This window comes from Motacilla alba, chromosome 2 (assembly GCF_015832195.1).
Source record: "Motacilla alba alba isolate MOTALB_02 chromosome 2, Motacilla_alba_V1.0_pri, whole genome shotgun sequence".
NCBI classification, from domain to species: Eukaryota; Metazoa; Chordata; class Aves; order Passeriformes; family Motacillidae; genus Motacilla; species Motacilla alba.
In genome coordinates this window covers 96,172,100-96,194,405 of record NC_052017.1, presented here as the reverse complement: position 1 = coordinate 96,194,405, position 22,306 = coordinate 96,172,100, and the positions used below count along the sequence as shown (strand labels likewise).

The 22,306-nt window shown below is 38.4% G+C and overlaps 1 protein-coding gene across 1 annotated transcript in view; it reads left to right on the top strand.

Moving 5' to 3' along the window:
- Positions 1-311: 311 nt before the first annotated feature.
- DOK6 (docking protein 6) overlaps positions 312-22,306 on the top strand; it is a 241,383-nt gene continuing 219,388 nt past the window's right edge. Inside the window, exon 1 of the mRNA XM_038130235.1 lies at positions 312-683. Coding sequence (XP_037986163.1) covers positions 618-683 — 66 coding nt within the window. The 5' untranslated portion in view covers positions 312-617. The remainder of the gene's footprint in view (positions 684-22,306) is intronic.

Below are 22,306 nucleotides of genomic sequence, written 5' to 3'. Positions count from 1 at the left end.
AGTGCCGCGGCCGCAGCCATCAGCCAGCCTGGAGAAAAGTGAGCAACAGCGGGGCGGCCGAAGAGACCACGTCCCTGCTCCCCGTGTCACGCCCGGGCTCCGCCGGGCCGAGGCGCCCCGCGCCCCCTCCCCGGGCCCCGGCGGCGGGCGGAGGGCAGCGCCGGCGCTGGGGGCGGGCTCCGCGGCCGCGGCCCGGGGGCGGTGTCCGCGCTCCGCCCCGCCCCGCCCGCCGCACCGCCCGCTCCGGCCCTAGGCGCGGACAGCCGCGAAGCCGCCGCCGGGCGGAACGGAGCGGAGCCGAGCCGGGCGAGGGGCGGCGGCGGCGGAGCGGGGCAGCGAGGGGCCGGCGGAGAGCGGAGCGGGGCGGAGCGGAGCGGCCGCCACCCGCCCGGCGGGGCGGTGCGGAGCGGAGCGGCCGCGGGAGGAGCGGGGCGCGGGCGGAGCGGAGCGGAGCGCGGCGGCTGCCGCTGCCTGGATGCCAGAAGCGCCTCTGGAGCCAGCGGCCGGCGGCACCCGGGAGGGCCCGGGAGAGGAGGAGGAGGAGGAGGAGGCGGCGGCGGAGGAGGAGGAGGACGACGATTCCGGGCGCGGAGGGGAGGAAGCAGGCAGCGCTTGCCATGGCCTCCAACTTTAACGATATAGTCAAGCAGGGCTACGTAAAAATCCGCAGCAGGAAGCTGGGGGTGAGTTCTTTTTCCCTTCGCCGGCCCTGCCCGGGGTGGGGGCGAGGCGCTAGGCATCGCCTCGTCGGCCTGGGGGGCGGTGGTGCCCCGGGCCGGGGCCGCCAGCGTGGGGCGCGGCGACCTGCTGCTGGTGCTGCCGCCGCCGCTGCTGCTGCTGCTGGGGCTGCCGCTGGTGCTGCTACCGCTGGTGCTGCTGGTGCTTCTGCTGGTGCCGCTGCCGGGGCTTGGACTTCGCTCCCGGCTCCGGAGGGGTCGGTGTGGGTGCGCTGCCACTGCGCCTCGGAGGGAGCCGGCTGCTCCCCTCTCCGAGAAGGCGCCGCTCCTCCGTTCTCTCTCAGCGGTCGCCTGCCAGGGTCCCTGTCCGCGAAAAGCTGCGCCCCGTGCCCCTGTCCTCCTGGAGTCCCCCGGCCCAGGGCTGGCACTCCCCTTTGGCTGTCCCTGCGCTCCCCTGTCCCTCGCCTTGCTGCCTCCGGCAAGGGCTTGGGCGGGGAGAGGAAGGCGCAAGCGGGAGCTGTAAACTTTGTGTACAGATTCTCTCCCTTTATCGCTCCCAATTCGGAGGGGGATGTTTTCAATCAGGGCAGGGTTAGAAAACACTCTGCTGAAACCGGAGTAACAGAGTAACAGAGAAAAGCAGGCGTGGAGATGTGATGGTGCTCTGCCCTAGGGCACGGGGGACTGGGGAATGGCAGCCTGCAGCGCACCGGGGATGGACCGGGAGGCGACGGGGTGACAGCCTCATGAACCTTAAGGCAGATACAGAGGCTGACAGTGATTAAAATTAGGGGCAGTGCCTTAGGTGAGGGTGGCTGTTCGCAGTGCCCACCGGGATGCTCAGCTACGCCGCGTGTGCTATCAGATAGCACTTTCCCTGAAGGAGTGCAGCAAATCTTGAAAAGGCAGTGAAGTTGGAGCAGAGTGTGTGCAGAGGTCAGGATTTTCTAAACTCCAGTCGGTCCCGGGAATAATCGGTTTGGGCTGTCTCCTACCCTTTGTGAGCGAACATGAATGCTTGCTTGCATAGCTACTGATGCTGCCAGTAATCCTGAAAGGTCCAAGTCCCTGTTGGTCTGAGGCTGGGAGGAGGTCTGAGGTTCTTTGTGTTCACTCTTTCGGTTTTCCTTCAGGTGTGCAGAAAAGTGCAGGGTCTTTACCAGCTCTCCCTTCCAGGGAGGTGGTCCCTGCTCCCCCTGAAACGTAACAGCAGGGAACATGTGAATTCTGCCCTCCTCCAAGTCGTGCTCTGTGAGCTTATCACAGTGCTAATATTTATCTCCTCCTCCCCCTCTCTCCCTTCCCCCCAGATGCTGTGCATTGCTTACAGACACAGTGTGCAGGATGGTGGGACACTAATCATGACTTGACCTTTGGAGCACTTTGGTGACTTGGCAGTGCTGTTAATTTCAAAAGAGCACAGGAAGGTTTGGTCCAAACCCTTAATAGCCTCAACTACAAATGTTTGAGAGATGGTGTAAATTCAGAGAGAATGGATGCTCTTATTAATGGTTTTGCAACCCCAAAGTCACTCTGTGCATCAGTCAAGCATTAATCTTATCTGAAGAAGCAATTTCTAAGCCTCAGTTTGTTTCTGGCAGTCCTCTGCTTAACCTTTGCTCATCAGTTTTTCCCCTGCTCAGCAGTGTTACTGGATGGGCCCAACACAAAGCAGAGAGATGATGGTATCCCATCACCTTGATGTTAGTAGTTGGAAGCAGAGTTAATCTGTTTGCTTTGCAAATCTGGCTTTGATGCCATCTCAAGTGTCCTTTAAGTGTGAAATTATGTATATGCATATCTCTGTGTATGCAAATACTTTTATGTATCTATGTCTATGTCATACGTGCAACAAATGTAGAATTCATATCGCAGTAATCTTGGATGATACTTGCTGACCTGTGTAAAAAAATGTGAAGAGAGTGATATTTCATTGCAGAATATCTTCTGTAGCTTGAATATTTTGTTTTGAAGATGATACCTGATTTTTTTAAGGGAGACACATAAAACTTTTTTTTGCATAGATGTTTTCCATGGTCATAATGGTTATCGTACCTCTACACTAAGCAGAAGGGAAATAGTTCATATGGTGTCTGTGGAGGATTTTCTCCTACTGAGGTGTCTGAGGGTGACAATTCAGACTACACAGCCTCAGGCAGGTGGTAGTATAAGCTTAAATATGACATATGGAAATGCACATCTGAATAAATCTATTAAATACAATTTAAAAGGGATTATATTTTATAGAAAATAGCATCAAAATTCAAATGAATGTGATGGTTGAAAGGTATGAATATGTGTGTATATATCCATAGCTAATTGGATTCTTGTGACTGAATATCTAAATTAATGCAATTTTTATTCACCCAGTGAAACATTAATGGTTTGTCTTTTTTTCCTTCATGTCTGTCTCCAAGTCCAAACCCTAATGACTTACACCAGAGCCATCATAATGTGAATACATCACTTTTCAGGGCTATAAATGTCTGCTAGCAAAATAATATTTTTAACCTCCAAAAATACTGACAGAAGGGAAGAGAGCTATAGGTTTCTGGAAACTAAGGCTAAGATAATTTTTAAATATGGCAATAGAATTTTATCTCTTGCTGCGTTATGTTTCATTCTTACACCCTGGAAGTTGCTGGGTAGTTATTTTTTGGTCATAATAGTCTACATTCTTTGAATATTTCAAAGTCTCCTGAAAAGCAGATTGATTAAAACTTGGAGAGCTGAGGTGTCTAATACCAATTTTAGTGCTAGAATTGGGCAATAAAACTGATTCTAACCTTTAGGCTGGTAGCCAATTAGTTAAGGAAATTCTTCCAATTCAGCTTTTATTCTGTTTTGTTTTGTGACTGAAGGAGCCCTGGCTAGGAATCAAATGGAAGATACTTCTATAGTATATTTATATTTTATTGAAAAAACTCCACAACAACAAGCTTTCATTTGGGGACATCTTTCTGGTAGAATTTACTTCTTTAACAATTTAATTTACAGAAACCCAAATAGTAAATCTTCATCTAATTGTAAAATAGAAATCTTCATGATTTTTTTAAGAAGGTATAATGTTTACTTCTGGTGTTTTGCACCTATACCTTGCTTTAAGTACTCGTTACCCTTTCTGCCTACTCCCCACATACCTTCAAATTCCATTCATTGTATTCATGAAGTCAGGACTCAAGCTGTTTTCCCATCAGTAATTGATTCTATTCAGAAAAGTGATTTGAAGACAAAAATGATGCCTAAATCATGAAATATATGGCAAGAAGAACTACAAGAATTTGTCCTTACTTTTTTGTTTAGTGATACTTGATCATTAACTTTTATTTTGTTTGCTTTTCACTGTAATCCTTACTTGCTTGTTTACAGAAATTCATAATTAAGTAAATTGGATGGTGTATTCTTCAGTCCAGTATTTTCTAGTAGACCTCATTGTTCTGATACCTTTATGATGCCAAAGTTGCTTTTGTTGTAAGGTTGGATAGTCAGCTGAGGAGGTTTAGCAGCCTCTCTGCTGTATTCTGACTCTGGGAGTATCATGGTTTCTGGCATGGAAATAACAGGCCACAAAGAGATGCCCAGCCAGTCTGAACACTTTGTCTCCTTACTTTTGTTAGGCATGAACTGTACATGAAACTTTTCTTCAGTGCCTTGAAATGTCAAATATATGTTTAAAGCTGTGCAGTGGGCAAGCTCATGTGTATTCATCACGTCTTCATCAAGGTATCACAGTGTCTTTGAAACTTAGAAACTGTAGTCATTGAGGATGACTGTAATTAAAACATCTTTATAAAATCTGTTTCCCTGCAGCCTAAATAAGCCTTTCTTTTCAGTGCCCTGGCATTCCCACATTGTTTGATATTTTGCTTTCCTCTAATACTGCATAAAGGAAATACTCATTCTAGCAGCCATTACATTTGATCTGTGTGACCCTTCTTTGAAATAAATCTGATTGTAATGTGGTGTGCTGTTCAGATCAGAATAGGTCATTTGTGTAGTGTGGAACAGGACTGTGCTGCCTTTGTTCTTTTGGAATCTTTCATACTTGTGTCACATTAAAATTCATATGACAATTTTTGTACTGCACTAGCTGTGCTTATAGGCTGAAACTTTCTTGTAGCAGATTGGAATCCTTTTGTTGCCTCCTAATAAACTAAGCTGTGAGGATTTCATGCCTTGCTGAAGTGCTGTTTCTTAGAAAAAAAACTATTTGATGTCACATTAGGAAGTCTAATTAAAAATGAATATTGTGTCACTTTGATAGTCTTGTTTTGACCCATGTCAACCTTTGAAGTCATAATCTTATTGTTTGTTTGTTTGTTTTTGTTTTTGGTTTTTTTGTTTGTTTTTTTGTGCCTCGGCCATAGAATGAAAGAATCCTACCTCTTGGGAATTTTCACTCTGTTTGTTAATAATTACTAATTTTTCCATGTTTCCACATACAAGGGGGAATTATTTTCTTGGTGCTTCAGTTTATACTCTAATACACCTATCCGAAGAGAAAATTGTACCTGCCAGTCAGTCTTGATTGAGTAATAAATAGTAGGTTGCTCTTAGTCACCAAATTAGAAGTTTAACCATATAACCTCCCCCTATTTTAACCATACTTTTAGATCATTACAGGTACCTTTTCTGTAAATGAACACAATGGTTCTCCTTCTGCAGTTAACCCTGTCTTCAATCAGTCAGGACTAACAATGCTATGAATACAAAGCACTGATTGCAGTGTGGTTCCCCCTGAAATAATGCAGTATGTGCCTACCATTCAATTGATATTGTGTGTATATTTTGGGTGGAGAAAGAAAAGGGAAGGGACCTGCAAAATTTCTTGGATTTGAGATTAAACTGATTGATCGCACTGGCTCAGCAAGTGGGTCATGATGAATACAGAGGACAAAGTAAAGGTTCTTCTGTTTCTTTGAGTTGCCACAGCATATACAAAGAAAAAACAAACACATGAAAAAGTACAAGCAAGTACTTCCAGTGCACCTGGAATGGATAACATTTCCATAGATTGTTTTATATTATTATCTATGGGAAAGATGTTCAGCCTGATAGTAAGCACCAAGAGTGCCATTTGTATAACTGCATCCTGACTGGTGAGTTACATCTTGAAGTATGAAAATAATTTGAATGAAACTATAAAACCTTACTTCCTATTTATAATAAATCCATTTTAATTTTTATAAAGCTCCAGATGGACAGGATTGCAAAGGAGTTTCTTTTTCACCATAATTCAAGGCAACCTGAGATATGGAATTAAAAGGATTTCACCGTAATCCATTAAAGAAGCTAGTCACATTCGCTACTTAATACTGAAAGTATCATTTAAAATACCAATAACTACTCCTTTCATTCTTCTTGCTACAGTTATGTGAACGGATTTGAAGAATTAAAAGGAAAATACATGGATTTCCAATTCGGTCATTATGGAAAGAACAATCATCTTGAGCTTCTGACCAGTTTTTATTGATTAAGCCTATTGTACAGGAAATTGAAAGAAATATCTTGCAGGCATGGTAAACAAGGACAAAAAGTCCCACAACTTTTTATGCTAATGTTTGTGTTAAAGCAACTTGTGGGTCAGGTTTGTGGTAAGAACTTTGAAGTTGCTATGCCTCCCAGTTATTTTCTTGATGTGCTTTTCCACCTCTTAATTCCCAAGAGGTGTGATAGCCAAAGGGTTAGTAATTTTCTAATGGATGGCACTTAGAGTCAGATAGTTCTCTTTTGTAGATAGCATATCACATCCATGTTATCAATGGATTATAGATGCTTCTATTTTTTACTCTTGTGTGTAATACCATTGGTCTCAGTGAGATTGCACCTTAGCTATGTGAAGATTACACAAAGAAGTGTTTGTACAGACTCTCTCTTTCACTTGCATATTGTGAAATGGTAACATTTTATTGAGAATCTGTTGTGTCTCCTGGAAGGCCTTCTGTTTTTACATTTAGGAGTCTGTCATTTTTGTCTTATAATGGACATCATAACCTGATGAAAAGACCCAGCGAAAAGACCCTGAAGTCCATTTGAGGAACCCATTAACTTTGGTGGCTTTGGTTCAGTGTCCATGTGGGAACATTAGCCACATGCATAGAACATGAATTTCCTTGTTGTAAAATGCCTTTCAAATCCTACTCAAAGGAATTGAGTCCTTTGGGAAATTGGTAATTATGGAAGGAACATGCTCTATGAGTCCTTGAAATATACAAGGAATTATTAATGTAATTCCAGTAGTGAGTTTTCTTCCTAGTTTTTTAGAAATAATCTCTCTTCGAATCATTCATTCAGATTTTTGCAAGCAGTGCAAAATGCTTTATGGCTGTTGCCTGGCAACAACATATTCAGGCAACAGCGTATGTGAGTCAGTTGATATATGTTTATATATGTGGCTGTGTATAGAGCATATATTTTAGATAGATACTAATGAGACATTTTTTAAAAATTGTGCTATGAAATGCTCCTTTTAAAAATAATGAAATTCAAATGAAGGTTTTGGGGTCTATATTACCCTGGAAAGTTTGTCTTTTGTTTTAGGTTATGTGAAAGATCAGCAAGTTGAATAGCTTTTCACAAATGTCATGATATAGTTAATATACTTCTATTCAGTCTGAGCAAGCAGTGTAAAATATTCTCTTTGTTGAAGGCAAGCAATATTTGATATGTATGGATGCTAAATTATATCACTCACTGTTCTTTAAATTAATAATGTGTTATTGAACCAAAAAGTGGGTCTTTTACTGTGTACTGTAGCCTTTCATATATACTATATTTGAAATAATAATTGCAAGTGTTGCACTGCAATTTCTGTTTTTAATCTTTGTAACTTGCAGTGCAACTTTAAGATTTAAAATGATTGTGGTGTGTTATTGTAATGAACTATAGTTTGATTGAATTTTTTTTTCCAGAAGAAATAGAGACTTCAAATCTAAATACTATGAAATTTCTCGAAGAAAATCAATAAAGAAAAACAAGGAAATCTTTTGATACTGTGTAGAAAGTTTCTATCTGGTAGGACAAAATTGCAAACTTAGAAAAAAGATTTCAGTGAGAGTGTGTGCAGGAACTGTCTTGACACTTGGGTACATAAATGCTTACTTTCGAATAATGTTTATTTTAGTACTCAGAAAACATGTTCACACATCATGTCTGATGAAAAAAAAAATCTGCATGATTGATACATACAGCTCATAAACCACTATATCTGAAAACTTTGTACAAGTCGAGAGAGTTCCAAACAGTGAGATTTGCAGCTGGCATCAGAATTGATCTACTGTCTCCAGGAGTACACTTAGTGGCTAGGATAGGGTGGGACAGCTTTCTTGGAAAGAGTTTTGAAAATGAATGTTAATTTTGAAGTCTACTTAGAAATTAAGGGGGAAAAAAAAAGCCTTTTGTAAGGTAGTTATGAAATATGCTTCTTCTCAAAAGTGATCTCCCCTGCAAAATAAGTCTTCCACATTCTGACGCTTTTTAACAATTGCAATGTGTGACACATGGCATTGCTGTCATACTGAGAGGTTACAAGCCTATGCAAATGGAGCCTCACAGGAATTACTGTTCACTTAAGATGCACATAAATTAGGAAGATAATTAAGGGAAGTGTGTAAATCTTTTAAAAGATTGATCTTCTTTCTCTCTGTTGTTCGGTTGCCAAAATGTCCCTCATCATCTCTGGCTTATCTGGGCTGAACTTTGGAAAGGTTGTATTCATTAACACGTCAGTGAGGAATTAGAAGCACACAGCATTGACTAGACCTGGAGAAAAAAGTTACACTGTGTCTGCTGGAAGAAGGGCTCTTTGGCATATTTCCCCTACCTGTTCATTGCAAAAAGAATTAATAGCAAAGTTTAATATCGAAAGGCTGTCACCGCTGTAGAACCAAATTACTACCATCTTTGAGAAAGAAGCCCTTGGTACTGCCATTACTCTTTGTTTGTCCCTGGATTTTTTCTTTATTTGAGACAGTCTTGCTCCAAGGTACCCTGCCCTCAGAGTGAATTGTATATTCTCATTCCTCATGCAAACACTTTTTTCCTGCAAAGAGAAAAGAATGCATGAAATCTCACAAAATGAGAATACAAAAGAGTTTTCTGAATGAGTGGTCCTAATTATTTGTGTTGCACAGTGCCTAAAAAGAAAAGGAAGCTTCATTTTACCTGAAGTTGACATGTTCAATTATTAATTGCTAGATTAGTATGATGAAAATAGGGTGTATGATATGTATAATATATATAAAATAGTATTGACAATAAATCCCCTAACAGAAAAGGATGGAGGTTAATTTTCATAGCCATAGCAAGGTTATTAAAATAAAAGATATTTTACTGAGTTCTGTTTTCTGTAGTTCTAGCATTTTAAACTACAGAATGAATTCTAGAGCTTTTTGCACTGTAGATGAAATAACCTCTCTTGAGAAGACAAAAATCTTTGTACAGATATGTTGGACTCAGTATTATAAAAGTTAAATTTTAGTCTTTTGCAGAGACATAATTTGTAATCTTGAGCACTTTGATTCGTTCCAGCCTTGTTCTCAATTATACTAAGCCCACTGTACACTACATAAATTAAATCTAAAGCTATGTTAAGGCCCCTTATACCAGCATAGTGAATACATTTAGTGTAAATGGGAAGCAGGCTTTCTGAGCTTTTCTGTTTGTAAAATTAGTATAATCTCTTCTCACCCGTGATTGCTTTATTTTGTTTGTCTCAACTATAAACTCATTTTAAGTTCTCCTTTAAAATGAATATGTTTGCTAATGCTGACTGTGGTCAAAATATTTTTAGGTGCTACAGCTCTATGGAGAACACTGGAATAATTCATACTTCATTTTTGATTTTGTAATTTTATAACTGTGGAATGGCTGAGGTTGAAAGGGACCTCTGGAGGTCACCTGATCCAACCTCTCTCTCAGGCAGGGTCACTGTCTATTTTAATGTTGTGTTTAATTGAAAAGAAACTTTTAGTTGTGTTTCATTTAATTCTTCTATGGTTTTTTTTTGTTTTTTTTTTTTTACAGTCAGGATTTGTTCTGTAATTTACTTTAGATTTTTGTATATAAAGAAGGAAAATATTGTGCATTTTCTACCCAGATCTTACTGATAGAAATGACTGCTCATCCGTTTTCAGTTTTCTTCTTAGAAACAAATGTCAGGAATAGAAATGCTAGAAGTCTGAAACTGGTAACTTTGATAGACCACATGTTTCTTTTGCTCTGAGAAAAAATTATAGCACATAATCTAATGTGTTGGACAACTTCACTTTTTAAAGTGGATATTGAAATGTTTGAGTTAGAATTGTTCACATCTTACTTGGAAGAACAATCCTGAAAGCTGAATACAGTGCATGAGACAATTTTATAACAGCTTGGGTTGTCTGCAGTTGTGGGTGTAAATTTCTGACCTCAGCCATTCAGAAAACCTGTCTTTGTCAAATATATGGCACATAAACAACCTTATTTTAAAGCAGGGGGATGGGTTAAAGATGTTACTGCAACACTGTTTTCCTTTCCTAGTGCAGTGTATTACTGGGCAGATTTTGAGATGGCATCAGTTGTCTCATCTCCAAATTTTATAAAAGGCATATTCTTCCACAGAAAAGTTGGAAACCCTTTACTCTGCAGGCTTATGTGAAGCATTCTGCTAAGAATTGCTAATACTTAGCCTTAAGTTGTGTGTTTTACCCATAATATCTTGGAGCCCAGTATAAGGAACATGTATTTGCATGGTCCTACAGAGGAAGGTCCGTGGGACACTTTTTGTGCAGGTTGTAGCGTGAGTCAGTTGAGTCCCCTCACAGAGCCTAGAGATAACAAAATGCATTGTTTCTTAAGGAATTCTACCTACACAATATGTGCAATAGAGGAGCACTACGGAAGCATTTACTCAGAGGAAATATATAAGGTTGCAAAAAAAGAAAAAAAAAAAAAGAGAAAAACAAAATTATGGTTTGCCCATAATAGTAATACTAGTCTGAACACTTCCAGAAGATTTGTAGCATTCAATATTGTCAGGCTACTGGTTTGCCTATAAAAAAAAGTGGGGTTTTTTTCTGCAAAAAAGGAATAATTTTGATATCACTTAATGATTGGTATCTTCTTCAGTGTGTCATAGCTTAAAGAAAAAGGTTGAAGATGTACTGGGTAGCCTTTGCTAATAAGAGTATTTGTTGAACCTTTTTCATTACCAACACATGTAGGTTGATGATGTATTTAATGAAGTTGAGTTCCCCCATCATGTTACATTTTCCCAATTATTGAATAATCTGGATTAGATGTCTGGTTTTTTTTTGATAATGAAAATTTTAATGTAGAACCATCCAAAAGAAAATTAAGAGAAAGGAAGCTGTTTTGGCTTTAAGTGTGAGCATGTAGATGCAATAGATAATCTGTTTCAGGTGTAGGTAATAGTTACCTTGGTTAGATCTCTGATAGATCACTGCTCAGTGTAGGCACATCTTCAATTTCTTCTGATGAGTTCTAAGATCCAATGTTTTTACTGGGAAAGCTATGCAACAGACAAAAAGTTTCTCACCACTAAATCTGCATTTGTACATAGATTTTGGCTGGTGAGAATTAGTGAAAATTAGTTTTGCAAAAAGCAGAGTGAAAAATTCTGAGATCTCTCTTCCCCGATGGAGCAGAATCTCTGACACCTGTTATTCCCAATAATGACGTGTGATGTAGTAAATTGATAAATATTTTTTAAAAATGTAGCAGAAGGAATAAGCAAAAGGAAGGAAGGAGTCTGCTGTAGTCTGATATTGTTGCAGAAAAACAAGAATGGAATTATTTTTTATGGTCCCAGAGGTCTTAATAAAGAAGAACACTGCAGTTTTTTAAAGGTGAAGTAGATACATTAATGCAAAGGCCCTATTTCTGGAATATAAGCTATTACACATTATAGGAGTTATCCAAGACCCAGGGGCCAAACGGAATATTGCAGAGTCACGGCCATTTCAGAAGGTTCAGGTTATTTTGAAGAATTAGGTCTGAATGCTTGGAGTGTATCATTAGAGATGACTCTTTTCAGACACTTCTTAATCATTTGGGATGAAGATAATGCTTACAAATCATGAAAGGGAGCTGTAACTAATGGTAACAGCTTAGCATCTGGCAGAGAACATTGGCTAAACTATCCGAATTAGGAATCTGAGGTACATTGAAAATGGAAACCTCACAGTAAGGAGGAATCTGTGGAGCAGCCATGGAATAGATTTATATGAGATTTATGGCCAATGAGAGGAAAATTTATACTGGTGGACCTCATAGTGTATTTATTTGAGGATAAACGTTGCTGTAGCAGCTTTTATACAATAATATACCTATAGCATTTAGATGTATTGCTTTGGGATTTTTTGAACTGAAGGAGAAACTGGAAAAGTAAATGCTACTTGTAAATATTTTTGACATGATTTTGACATGATTATAACATAATGCAGTGTATGTCTCAAGAGAACCCAGAAGTTAAATATGTTTCAAAATGGTTTTGGAAGTGTATTTTCCAGAATTCTGGATGTCAGAAAATAATGTTTGCCTGGATTTTTTTTTTTCTCTCTTCTCTGAAATGGAAAATCAGTACATTCTGCTGTATTTCTGTATAATATTATTTTATGGCTTACAGTCATTTCGCTTAAAAAAAAAAAAAAAAGAATATTCAAGCTGAATCTCTCCTATGCTGCAATCTAAACAAAATGGAATTTAAAACTAGCGAGGTTGTGCCTCTTGTTCAATTCTTCGGAATCTTTTCTTTCTTCCACCCTTGACTTACCTGAAACATTTCCTAGACCAGCATAACTAGGTGATCTTCAGATAGCAAAACTAACAGTTTTTCTTTCTGTAATTTGGAAGCTACAAGAAAGAATATATACTCATTCTCATTTAAACAAACAATACTTACTTGATTTACTTGTACTGATTAAAAGGGACTGAACTTATGGGCCAAACATCTGCTTGTGGGTAGAAAAGCATATGAAGGAATACAGTGTCCTTCTGTACATGCCAGGCTTTTAAGTTTAGGAAAATGTAAGAAGTTGTAAATGACATTGGTTTTGTTGATCTGAGCTAACCTGCAGTGGTGGCACAGTGACACTGTTGCTGGTGCTGAGCTGAATGCACAATAAATGGAATGAGTTAAACAGGAGATCTGAAATGGGGAATGCTGCTGGCCACCCTTTGAAGTCAGCTTTAGAGAGCTATAAAACAAAGCAGAGCTGCTGCATAGCCATTAAGATGATCGTGACTGAAATAGTGAGAATGGAAGCTCAACTAGCAATACATAATTACCAAGAGATTCTTGATTTTTGTCACTAGTGTTTGTTCGTTAGGTTAGGCTTGCAGTGACTTTATAAACCAATACAGAGGAAAGTCCTCTGGTGAGGAGGGCCAAACCTTTCCTAGATTGTGCAAGTGTCTCTGAAAGTGTGTGTGTTTGCAGGTATCACACACCAGCCTCAGGGCTGCCCATAGCAGTGCTTTGACCAAGCTTCATTCGGTCAGTCCTTTGTTACAGCAATTTCATAAAATTCTATCAATCACAGCAAATGCTATTAAAACCTAAGCTGGGCAGAGCAGATCCTCATCTTCAAAATTCTTTTTCTAGCTGGCAGGTAGTTTTAGGACTGCATCCCATGTGAATGGGATTTGTTCAGATTTCATGCCTCAGCTTTTCTTCAGAACCAGGAGGGTTAAAAAACTCCATTTCTGAACCCAAAAATTGAAATGCTTGTGTAATATTTTGTCCTCAGGACCAGATGCCTTAGGCATAGGCCTTTAATCCCTGTGCCCTAGTTACAGCAATTAAGGTTCATGAAATATAAATTTTGTTACATATGCATTTTGGTTTCTTCTTTTTTCTTCAGTTTCAAAATCAGTCTGAAATATTAATGATCATATTAAATGGACTCCATTATGTGAATTGCTGTTAATATTGCATTCTAGTTATCCTTAACAGATGCAGTGAATGACATTTTCTAACATTTAGACTTAAATGCACGTTCTCTTGCTCAAGGAAATCTTGACATTATTAACAGAGTTTCTTTGTAGGTCTGCCTCTTTATCTGCATTTAAGTAAAAAGTTGCTGAAGGTATGCAGCACTTTGGAAAACCACGGCTTATAATTGTTCATGATTTCTAGTGCTGCAGTGCAAATTAATCATTGTGGAACTGTGCTGGGGAGAACAGAAATGCATAACAGCATTGTGGTCCCTGCCTGCAAGAGCTTAGGCTCCAACGTCTGAGATGTTAAACCTATCCTTCAAAGTCTCATGGCATTTTTTTTTCACTGAAAGATTTCTCTCAACCTAAATCTATCATCCATTTCTGCCATCCTGTCTATGCAAATGGATTTCTGAAGCTTGATTATAACAGTTCCTTTCTCCCCCCACACTGATGAAGAAACGGTCACTCATTTGAATGAAGTCCCCATCAATGCAGGGTTTTTTGAGACCAGTGATAAGTAATGAGGGTACAGAAGTGGAAAACCAATTTCATTTAAGTGGTTCAATAAAAGAAGTGCTGTCTGCATAGCAACAGGTATAGCCATGCTAGATTATATTTCACTTACAGAGATACAAGTCGCTTCCTATAGATATAAAAGCTCTCAAATGAAAAATTCACAGCCTTCTGGAGGGTTTGTTTTTGTTTTGAAGGCAGAGGCGTATGTCACTGTAAAACAACTATATGTACTTTAATGTGGCCAGGAAAGAGGCACTTAGCTGTTCCACTGCAAAAAGAATGAGTTAATAAACCCGGCACACAATCTGTCTCTGCTGTAGCTCTTGGCACACAACAGCCCTAATTGGTGGAAGCTATTGAGGCCTTAATTGCTGATTTTGCAGTACTGCCATGTTTACTGATAAGGTTTAATGCAAGCTAAAATTTGTTAACTAGAGAGAAACAGTCACACTTGCGTGAAGAGTGTGAGGACAAACAGCAGGCTTTTCTGAAGCACCAAATGATGACGAGGTATTTCAGCACGTGGCATCATTAGATTTTTCCTTTGAGACTCTTGAAAGGCCTTTCTTTGAGCAGAAGAGCAAGAAAAACTTCGTGTCATACTGCTAGTGCTGAAATGAGCCTATTGTGGAAGTGATAGTGTTCACCTCCCTGACTTACATGATGTTTCTCTGTTCTGAATAGATGGAGGGCCATTGTATTTAAACATTAAGACCTTTAGTTCTTGAGCTGGGATATCCTCACATTTTATTTTTAACATTATTACTACACTATAATATAATTTCCTTTTGAGCTACTAACCTGTTGTTTCATTTCTGAACTATTAAGTTAAAAATCATTGTTACTTGTATTTGAGTTTACGTAGTAGTAATAAAAATACCAAGTTATGATGTTTTATGGCTGTTTATGTCCAAAAAGCTAAAAGGGAAAATAAATGGAAATGTGTTTTTTACTTAACATAACACTCTGGAAGTGCCATTATTTTGTATCTTAGTATGTTTGTCGTATACTGCATGCATAGCTTAAAGCAGAGGAAAGCGTAAGATGCTAGCCTAGTGAAAACCAGATGCTGCTGTGAGCTCCTAATGAGGTTTTTTCCTTCATTTTTGAAAAATGAGACAGTATTCAAAGAGATTTTGTGCTTGCATATGATTAAGATCTATTTAATATTGTTACTGGACATACTGTATCTAGAGTATATTCTCCAAGCATCTCACACAGTTCATAAAATGTGCATCTGCATGTGTATGAAAGAGCAGATATTTGAAGTTCCTTAACACAGTGCTTTAATCCAATATTTATTAATGTTCAGGAGATGAGAAACGTCATGTTCATCAAGCGTACTGAGAAAACTAATAGTAATTAGCATTATATTATTTTTTTTTCTGCAGCTTAAATGGAAATTTTGTCAAACATACATTAATTATGATTGTAAATTTTCTCTACTCCTTAGACCAATTTTGTTTCAACCATATTCAGTTGAGTAAGTTGTAACTCCATGTGGATCTATGACAGTATAAAATTTTAAGACTTGTATTACATAGTGGTTTAGATACACAACAAAACAGCTTTGCAGCTATTTAGACACATAACAAGACAGTTTGGTTTTGAGTTTCCTCAGGGCTCTGCACTTCTGTAGTAGTCCTTGTTGGTTCAGTCTTGAAAGGCTCATAGACAAAGCAAACCTATCATCATGGTTAAAACTTGTCTATGCAGATATGAAAGGAGCTTCCAAGTCAACAAGGGCTATATCTTTCTGCTTTTAAAAACTTTGGGGGTTTGCAAGTCTGACTCACCAGAACGACCTTCTTGCCAGGCTGTTCGGCAGACTTGTATGCATATCCATGGAATGGGTAGCACTTTGTTCTTTAAGCAATCTGATTCCACTAATGTCTACTGATGTTCTGTTACCCACAGATGCAGCAAAATGTATCTAAATCCTGTTAGTTTTACTAAAATTTGCATAGCAATGTGTTTCCAAGAAGAGTTATGGAAAATGCAAAATAATTTGCAGTAGCACAGATCCATTGTCTCTTTAATTCCAAAGCTTTGTGCTTCCTTGTGGGATTTAACCCGCCCCCCCCCAAAAAAAAAAAAAAAAACCAAACAAAACAACAACCCAAAAAAAACTAAACAAAAAATAAAAAAAAACTAAAAACAGGAAAAGAAAAAAACCAAAGGGAAAGGAAAAATATGTCACTTTCTTTCCTTTCTGTTGCCAAGAAACAGTTACAGAAATGTATCTATCTACTCCCTTAGCATAGGAAGGGTCTTCTGTCAAATACCAGTGGCAGCAAGTCATGAGCTTTTCTCTGCCTTTTCCTTTCACTTCACTGAAGTGTGAAACTAACAATATAAGATAGTAAGTTTTTAATAAGATAAACTGGTAAATAAACTAATACATTCTTTAACTAGGTAATATTTTAGAAATATTAACTCTTGCACTTCATCTGGATGTGTTGGCAATATTATGTCACAGTTTTGTCTTTAGTTTTCTTTCAGTACTTTTGAAATAACATTTCCTGCATGAACTTTATGAAGTAAATCCCATTTGTGCTAACTCCTGTATAGTGCTTTGCTGTTAATGGTCATGTGAATTTTTGTTTTATCTCCTGTTCCAATTCTTTTCTTGGATACCTTCTTACCTTTATAAATTGTGATGCAGAATTAAAATTTGGAGGACAAAGTTTTAGAAGAATAAAATGTGACTTGTTTTTATTTTCCTATATTATATATTAGCACAAACATGATTTTTTCTGCCTGCTGCTATGCTGAGAGAGATGGTAATTCCAATATTCTGTGTAAATAGCAAATCAAAGTTATGAAACATAAAGTTTGTAGTTTAATGCACATTAAAACTGTGTGCTAATAGACATTATTATTTGCTTTATATTCTACAATAATAACTCCACAATTTGGTCAGTTATTAGGCTTTAGCTGTCCAGAACTTTTATTTGCTTTACCAGAAGTAAGCAAATTTCAAATAGAAAATTGCCTTTATCAGTAATTGATACTTATATATTTGCCTAATCTGAAATCAATGGTGAAATGAATAGTTTGTTATTATTCCTTTCCTCTCTGTAATCAGTAGAGGGCTCTACCAAGCTAGTCAGTTTCTGGACATGGTGTTTGCATTTGATTGAGGGTATTTGAGAGATTTGAGTAAGTAGCTAAGATGTTTGCAGATGAAGGAGGTACTCTATAGCTTTTTTTTTTTTTTCCCCCTTGTAAATTAAGAAGAAAGCTCATGGATAAGACATACAATGCAATATTTCAGGTGCTAATTGCACTTAAGTGTTGCACTCCTGTGATTGACAAAGTCATATCCTGGGGCACCTCGTATTAATTTACTTTGTATGTATATGTTTCAGTAAAATACCTTGGACTGAAGAGAATTTCCTACTTTAAAATAATAATAATAATAATAATAATAATAATAATAATAATAATAATAATAATAATAATAATAATGATTTTGTAAGAATGAAAAAATTGATTTTTCATGCCTCTATTCCAGTTGGATTCCTCAATTCGTTTAAAAAACTTTCGTGTGAGTTCTTATCCAGTATATTCTTCTATTTGCTGTTGTCATTTGTATAAGGCAAACAGAATGAATAATAACTTATATTCTTTTCTGTCATGTCTGGTTTTAGGGCAGACATCTGATCTGATTTAAGCAAATAGAAGTTCTACTAGTTCTACTAGAGAATTTCTGCAAACTTTTTGTGGACAAAGGCGTGCAGTCTAGGAAGAAAAAAAAAATTAAAAGGAGAAGAAAAAAAGGCTGAAATGAAGAAACAGTTTCTTTCCATAGTTGCATTTTCCCCTTACAACTCTTTGATGCATCATAAATGTAGCAAGCATGGCTATTAACTTGATTCACTCTCTTTCACAGTACAATATTGCTGCTCTGGAGAGAGATTTCAGGCAGTGCTGGACAAGCAGAAAATAGATGTGGTGAAATAGAAGTAAGCTGTTGGAATCAGCAAATGAAGGAAACTTTAGAAACAGTCAAGATAATGTATGAAAAACATTTTCTAAATGAGGAATAAAGGAATATAAGCTGGGTAGCTAAAATTGCAGCTTATAGTTTCCAGCATTGTTGCACTTATTACAATGGGACTTTTAGCCTGCAATACTTGGTAGTCTTGTGTAGGAGGGATTTTGCGCTGGAGAAAAGGTCCTACCTGATTCCTTACCATGGGGCTGTTTTAACTGCACATTAATATAACATCATGTACTAACAGGATAATATATGAGCTGCACACATGCTGCAATGCAGTCATTCAATTTTAAATGTTTGGCTAGATCTGCCTTTTGAATTTCCTTTCTTGCAACTGCAGTGGTTACTAATGTATTTTTAATGTAACTGGAAAAAAAAACCTGTAAAATTTCAGGCACTTGACTGGTCACATTTGAAAACATCGCTAAACACATGATATCAGATATCGTTTTCAAAGAAGATAAAGCAAGCCTGGGATCATCCAGTTCAGTGATGCTAATCATATATGGTCAGGATAAACATAAAAGGGAAAGATTAGGGAACATAGGTTCATGTTTAATTCCAGGCTTCAGTTGGCCCTTTACTACCTATATTAAGGCAATTCAACAGTCATCTACAATGAATAATAGAAAATAAACAGCTACAATTTGTGTTTTACTCTCTCAAACTCTGAACCTTTTTCTTTTACACATCTGCTGCCAGTGCTGTTGAGTCAGCAGCTTACTTCAATTCCAGTAATCAAAACTCTGAAAAATTTCTTTCCTGCTTTTGTTTGTCCCACAAAAGCAGCTTCTGTCAACATCATCTCCTTTCATTTTATAGAATCATAGAATTATTAAGGTTGGAAAAGACCTACAAGATCATAAAGTCCAACTTTTTACTAAACACTACAATGTAAACTAACCCATAGCAACAAGTGCCATGTCCAGTTGGTTCTTTAATGCTCCCAGGGATGGTGGCTCTACTACATCCCTGCACAGCCCATTCCAGTGCTTGACAATGTTTTCTGTGAAAAAATTCTTCCGAATGTCCCACCTGAACCTTTCCTGGCACAGCTTGAGGCCATTTCCTCTTGTCCTGTCCCTACTTACCTCTGTTCTTCATCTTTTCCCTCGTGGAAATCTACTCATGTGTCTGCAAAGGTTTAGTTTCTGTCCAAGGTCACAGGACTTTGGACTTATCAAGGTTTGGCAGCTGGAAAAATTACATTTGGCAGTATGACCATTTTCTTTGGAGCCCAGTGAATGCCAGCACACTGCTCAAGCTTTGCTCTTTGCTAATATCTTCTCTACTGGAGGCCTTGAAAACTGCAGACAATTAAGATAATGTTTCTCTCGGTTTCATCTCTGCAAACAGCCATCATACTACCTCTTTGTCAGCACTGTAAATACCCTTTTTCATATTAGAATTAGTGGTTGAGGGGGGTGACACACAAATCACAACCATTATTGCTGGTTGGACACCTTTTAGTCAGTAAGGCAGGGTGGCTGTGTACCCAGAAGCAGGCGACTGTGCAGGCATGCCTGGAGGGGCTTCTAGTTAGGTATTGAGGAAAAGCTTTAGGGGGCTGTTCACTTATCAGGTCTGCACATGATGCCATAGCCTTTGTCTGTGTGTACCAGGAGCTGCTTTCTTGGGTGGCGTGAGCTGTGCAACATCTTGTTGATGTTTGTGTGTGCCTGTGGCCTTGTCCTTCTAACAAGCCTGTCAGCATCATGAGGGTAGCAGCTCTTGCAGTCTCAGTGGGACAATTGGTCTCCAGAGCTTATCAGTCCTTGGGAAACTCTGCTTTCTCAGCAGTTTCCTCTCAGTGTTTCCTCTCTTTGGACAGTTTTTGCTAGCTAGCTTCTCCAATCAAACATTTAAGAGCCTTTTGATGGCACAGGAAGTCCCATGGTTTGATTTTCTGCTATGTGATTCATGTCTCATCAGTGATGAGAATAATCTTTTTCAAGCTCTGTGTTGGTATTTCACACTCCCTTTTCTGCCTGTTGTCTTGGTAATAATCATCAGTATTACATTAAATCTGTATAAGAAGTTTCCAGCAAGTGGAACTGATGCAAAACTAAGTGCTGAGTGAGAAGACAAACCATGCAGAGTGAAAGAATGCCAAGCTCTTTATTTGTAAAGTGAAGAAACATGTGATAAGAGTAACAGTCTTATTTATGGAATTGAGAATCAGTGTCCTCTCAGGTAGTTAATGTGGCTGCTCAGCAAAATTCACTCTTCTTTTTCATTTTTTTTTTTTGATTGTGTGTTTATGTAATGATGCTACACTGATGGAAAAGCAAGCAGGAGGTTGATTGAACACAACGTTAAAAGCCCAGCTTGTCAGCTTGTTTTGAGAAGGTATGTAAGTGCAGACATCCTCAAAACATTCACTAGTTTTTGCACCAGTTCAAACACTGTAAGTCTGTTGATCTTTGTAGTTCTCCCTCTTAAGCTGCTGGACAGATTTCATGATACCTTAATTTAGGGTGAATTAGCTGAATGCTTCTCTTTACTGGTAACATTGTTGAAGAGGTTGCTGCACAACATGCATTTACACTAGTGAATATAAAAGTCATTTTATCCTTTTACCTTATGGTCTGTGGCCTTTCATACCTGAATAAAATGCTGATTTATTAAATGAATACTTCTTTCAATTGTTTATGTAATTTCTAGCAAAAGCATAAATAATTGTAGTAATTAAAGGACAATGTTTGACATTTACAACTCCTTGTGGCAGTTGAGTTAAACAAAAATTATATTTTTTGTTGCAAAAATAAACAAAAGAGAAATTACCTGTGTGAATAATAGTTCCATTAGATAGAGTTGTTACCTGACATTTTTGTCTAAACTCTAAAGTTACTTCCTATAATAGCTATGCATCTAGATTGTGAAAGAGATGACAAAGGAGCAGGAATCAGGTAAAGGAATATATTCAATTTAACCAAAATTACTTTAGACAAATAGTTGAATGCAATTTAATTTATTTGAAAAATTCTCTAAAATATGTCTCTGCAACTCTGTTTAGAAGGCCATGCGTAAGCCACATAGTAAGAACTTCACCTATCTAAAATATTTCTGAATTGTCAGTCAGTGAGTAGCAAGGTGTCATACTGATTTGAAGTTATGGTGATATGTATTATGACAGAAGCTTCTTCCTCCACGCATGCTTCTGTAGTGTTTCTCAGGACTTCTATTGAGAGGTCACCTCTGGAATGACAGGAATGGCAGTATTGGTAGCTTAGAGTCAGATCCCAATATAAAAGGAAAATCTTGATTTCAGTCTGTGGGATTTTAAGCTATTTTTTATCTTACATAAGATAGGATTTTCCTACCTTTAGGAAAGGTCTTTAATCTTTCCATCAAAAATGGGATCATGTGTGGTTATCTTCTCACAGAAACTTGAATCTAAGAACTTACTAAATAACACTGTGAGAAATTGAATTATGTGGATTTAAGACTGACAATTATGTGAATATGTGCTGTACACTTGTAGGCCTGGATTCAATATTTTTCTGCATTTACTTGAGGAGTATTGAGACCTCAGGCATTTCCTGGCCTTTAGATAAAGCAGCTTCACAATTTTATGTCTGAAAAACCTTTGAGCAATTTCTATGCAGTATTGGTCTGCAACTCTCTTGTTGAGTTTAAAGCATTATCAATGCTTTGACCTTAAAGCGTTATCAATGCTTTAAATTCTTAAAAGACAAGTGCTCCTGAAATGTGTCTCCTATTTGGAATTGTTTTGTGGGTATTTTCCTTGAAGCTAATGAAATGATGCAGTACAGTATTATGTCAGACTTTGGTTTTTTACACTATTTCTGGTTCTCTATACTTTTTCACTATACTTTTCTTATAAGTACATCAGTCTAACACAGTGACATTGAAGGAGAGCTGAGCTGACTTCAGTATGTATCCAAGCACATAGGTACCAAAGCACTGAGAGGACAAAGGTGTCTTTTGTTTTACATATGATGTAATATGAGGAAGACTCACAATGTAGAATTAATGCCAGGCCACTGTTAGTGGTCCTGCAGAAACCAGACAGGATGGGATAGAGGTTGTTCTTCCTGTACAACAGATTTGGTGACCATGAGGCTGCATGAGGAATTTTGCACAGGATAACTAAAAGACTTCCTGGTTTGAGAGAGCTTGGCCATCCCTTCTCTTCACACCCTGA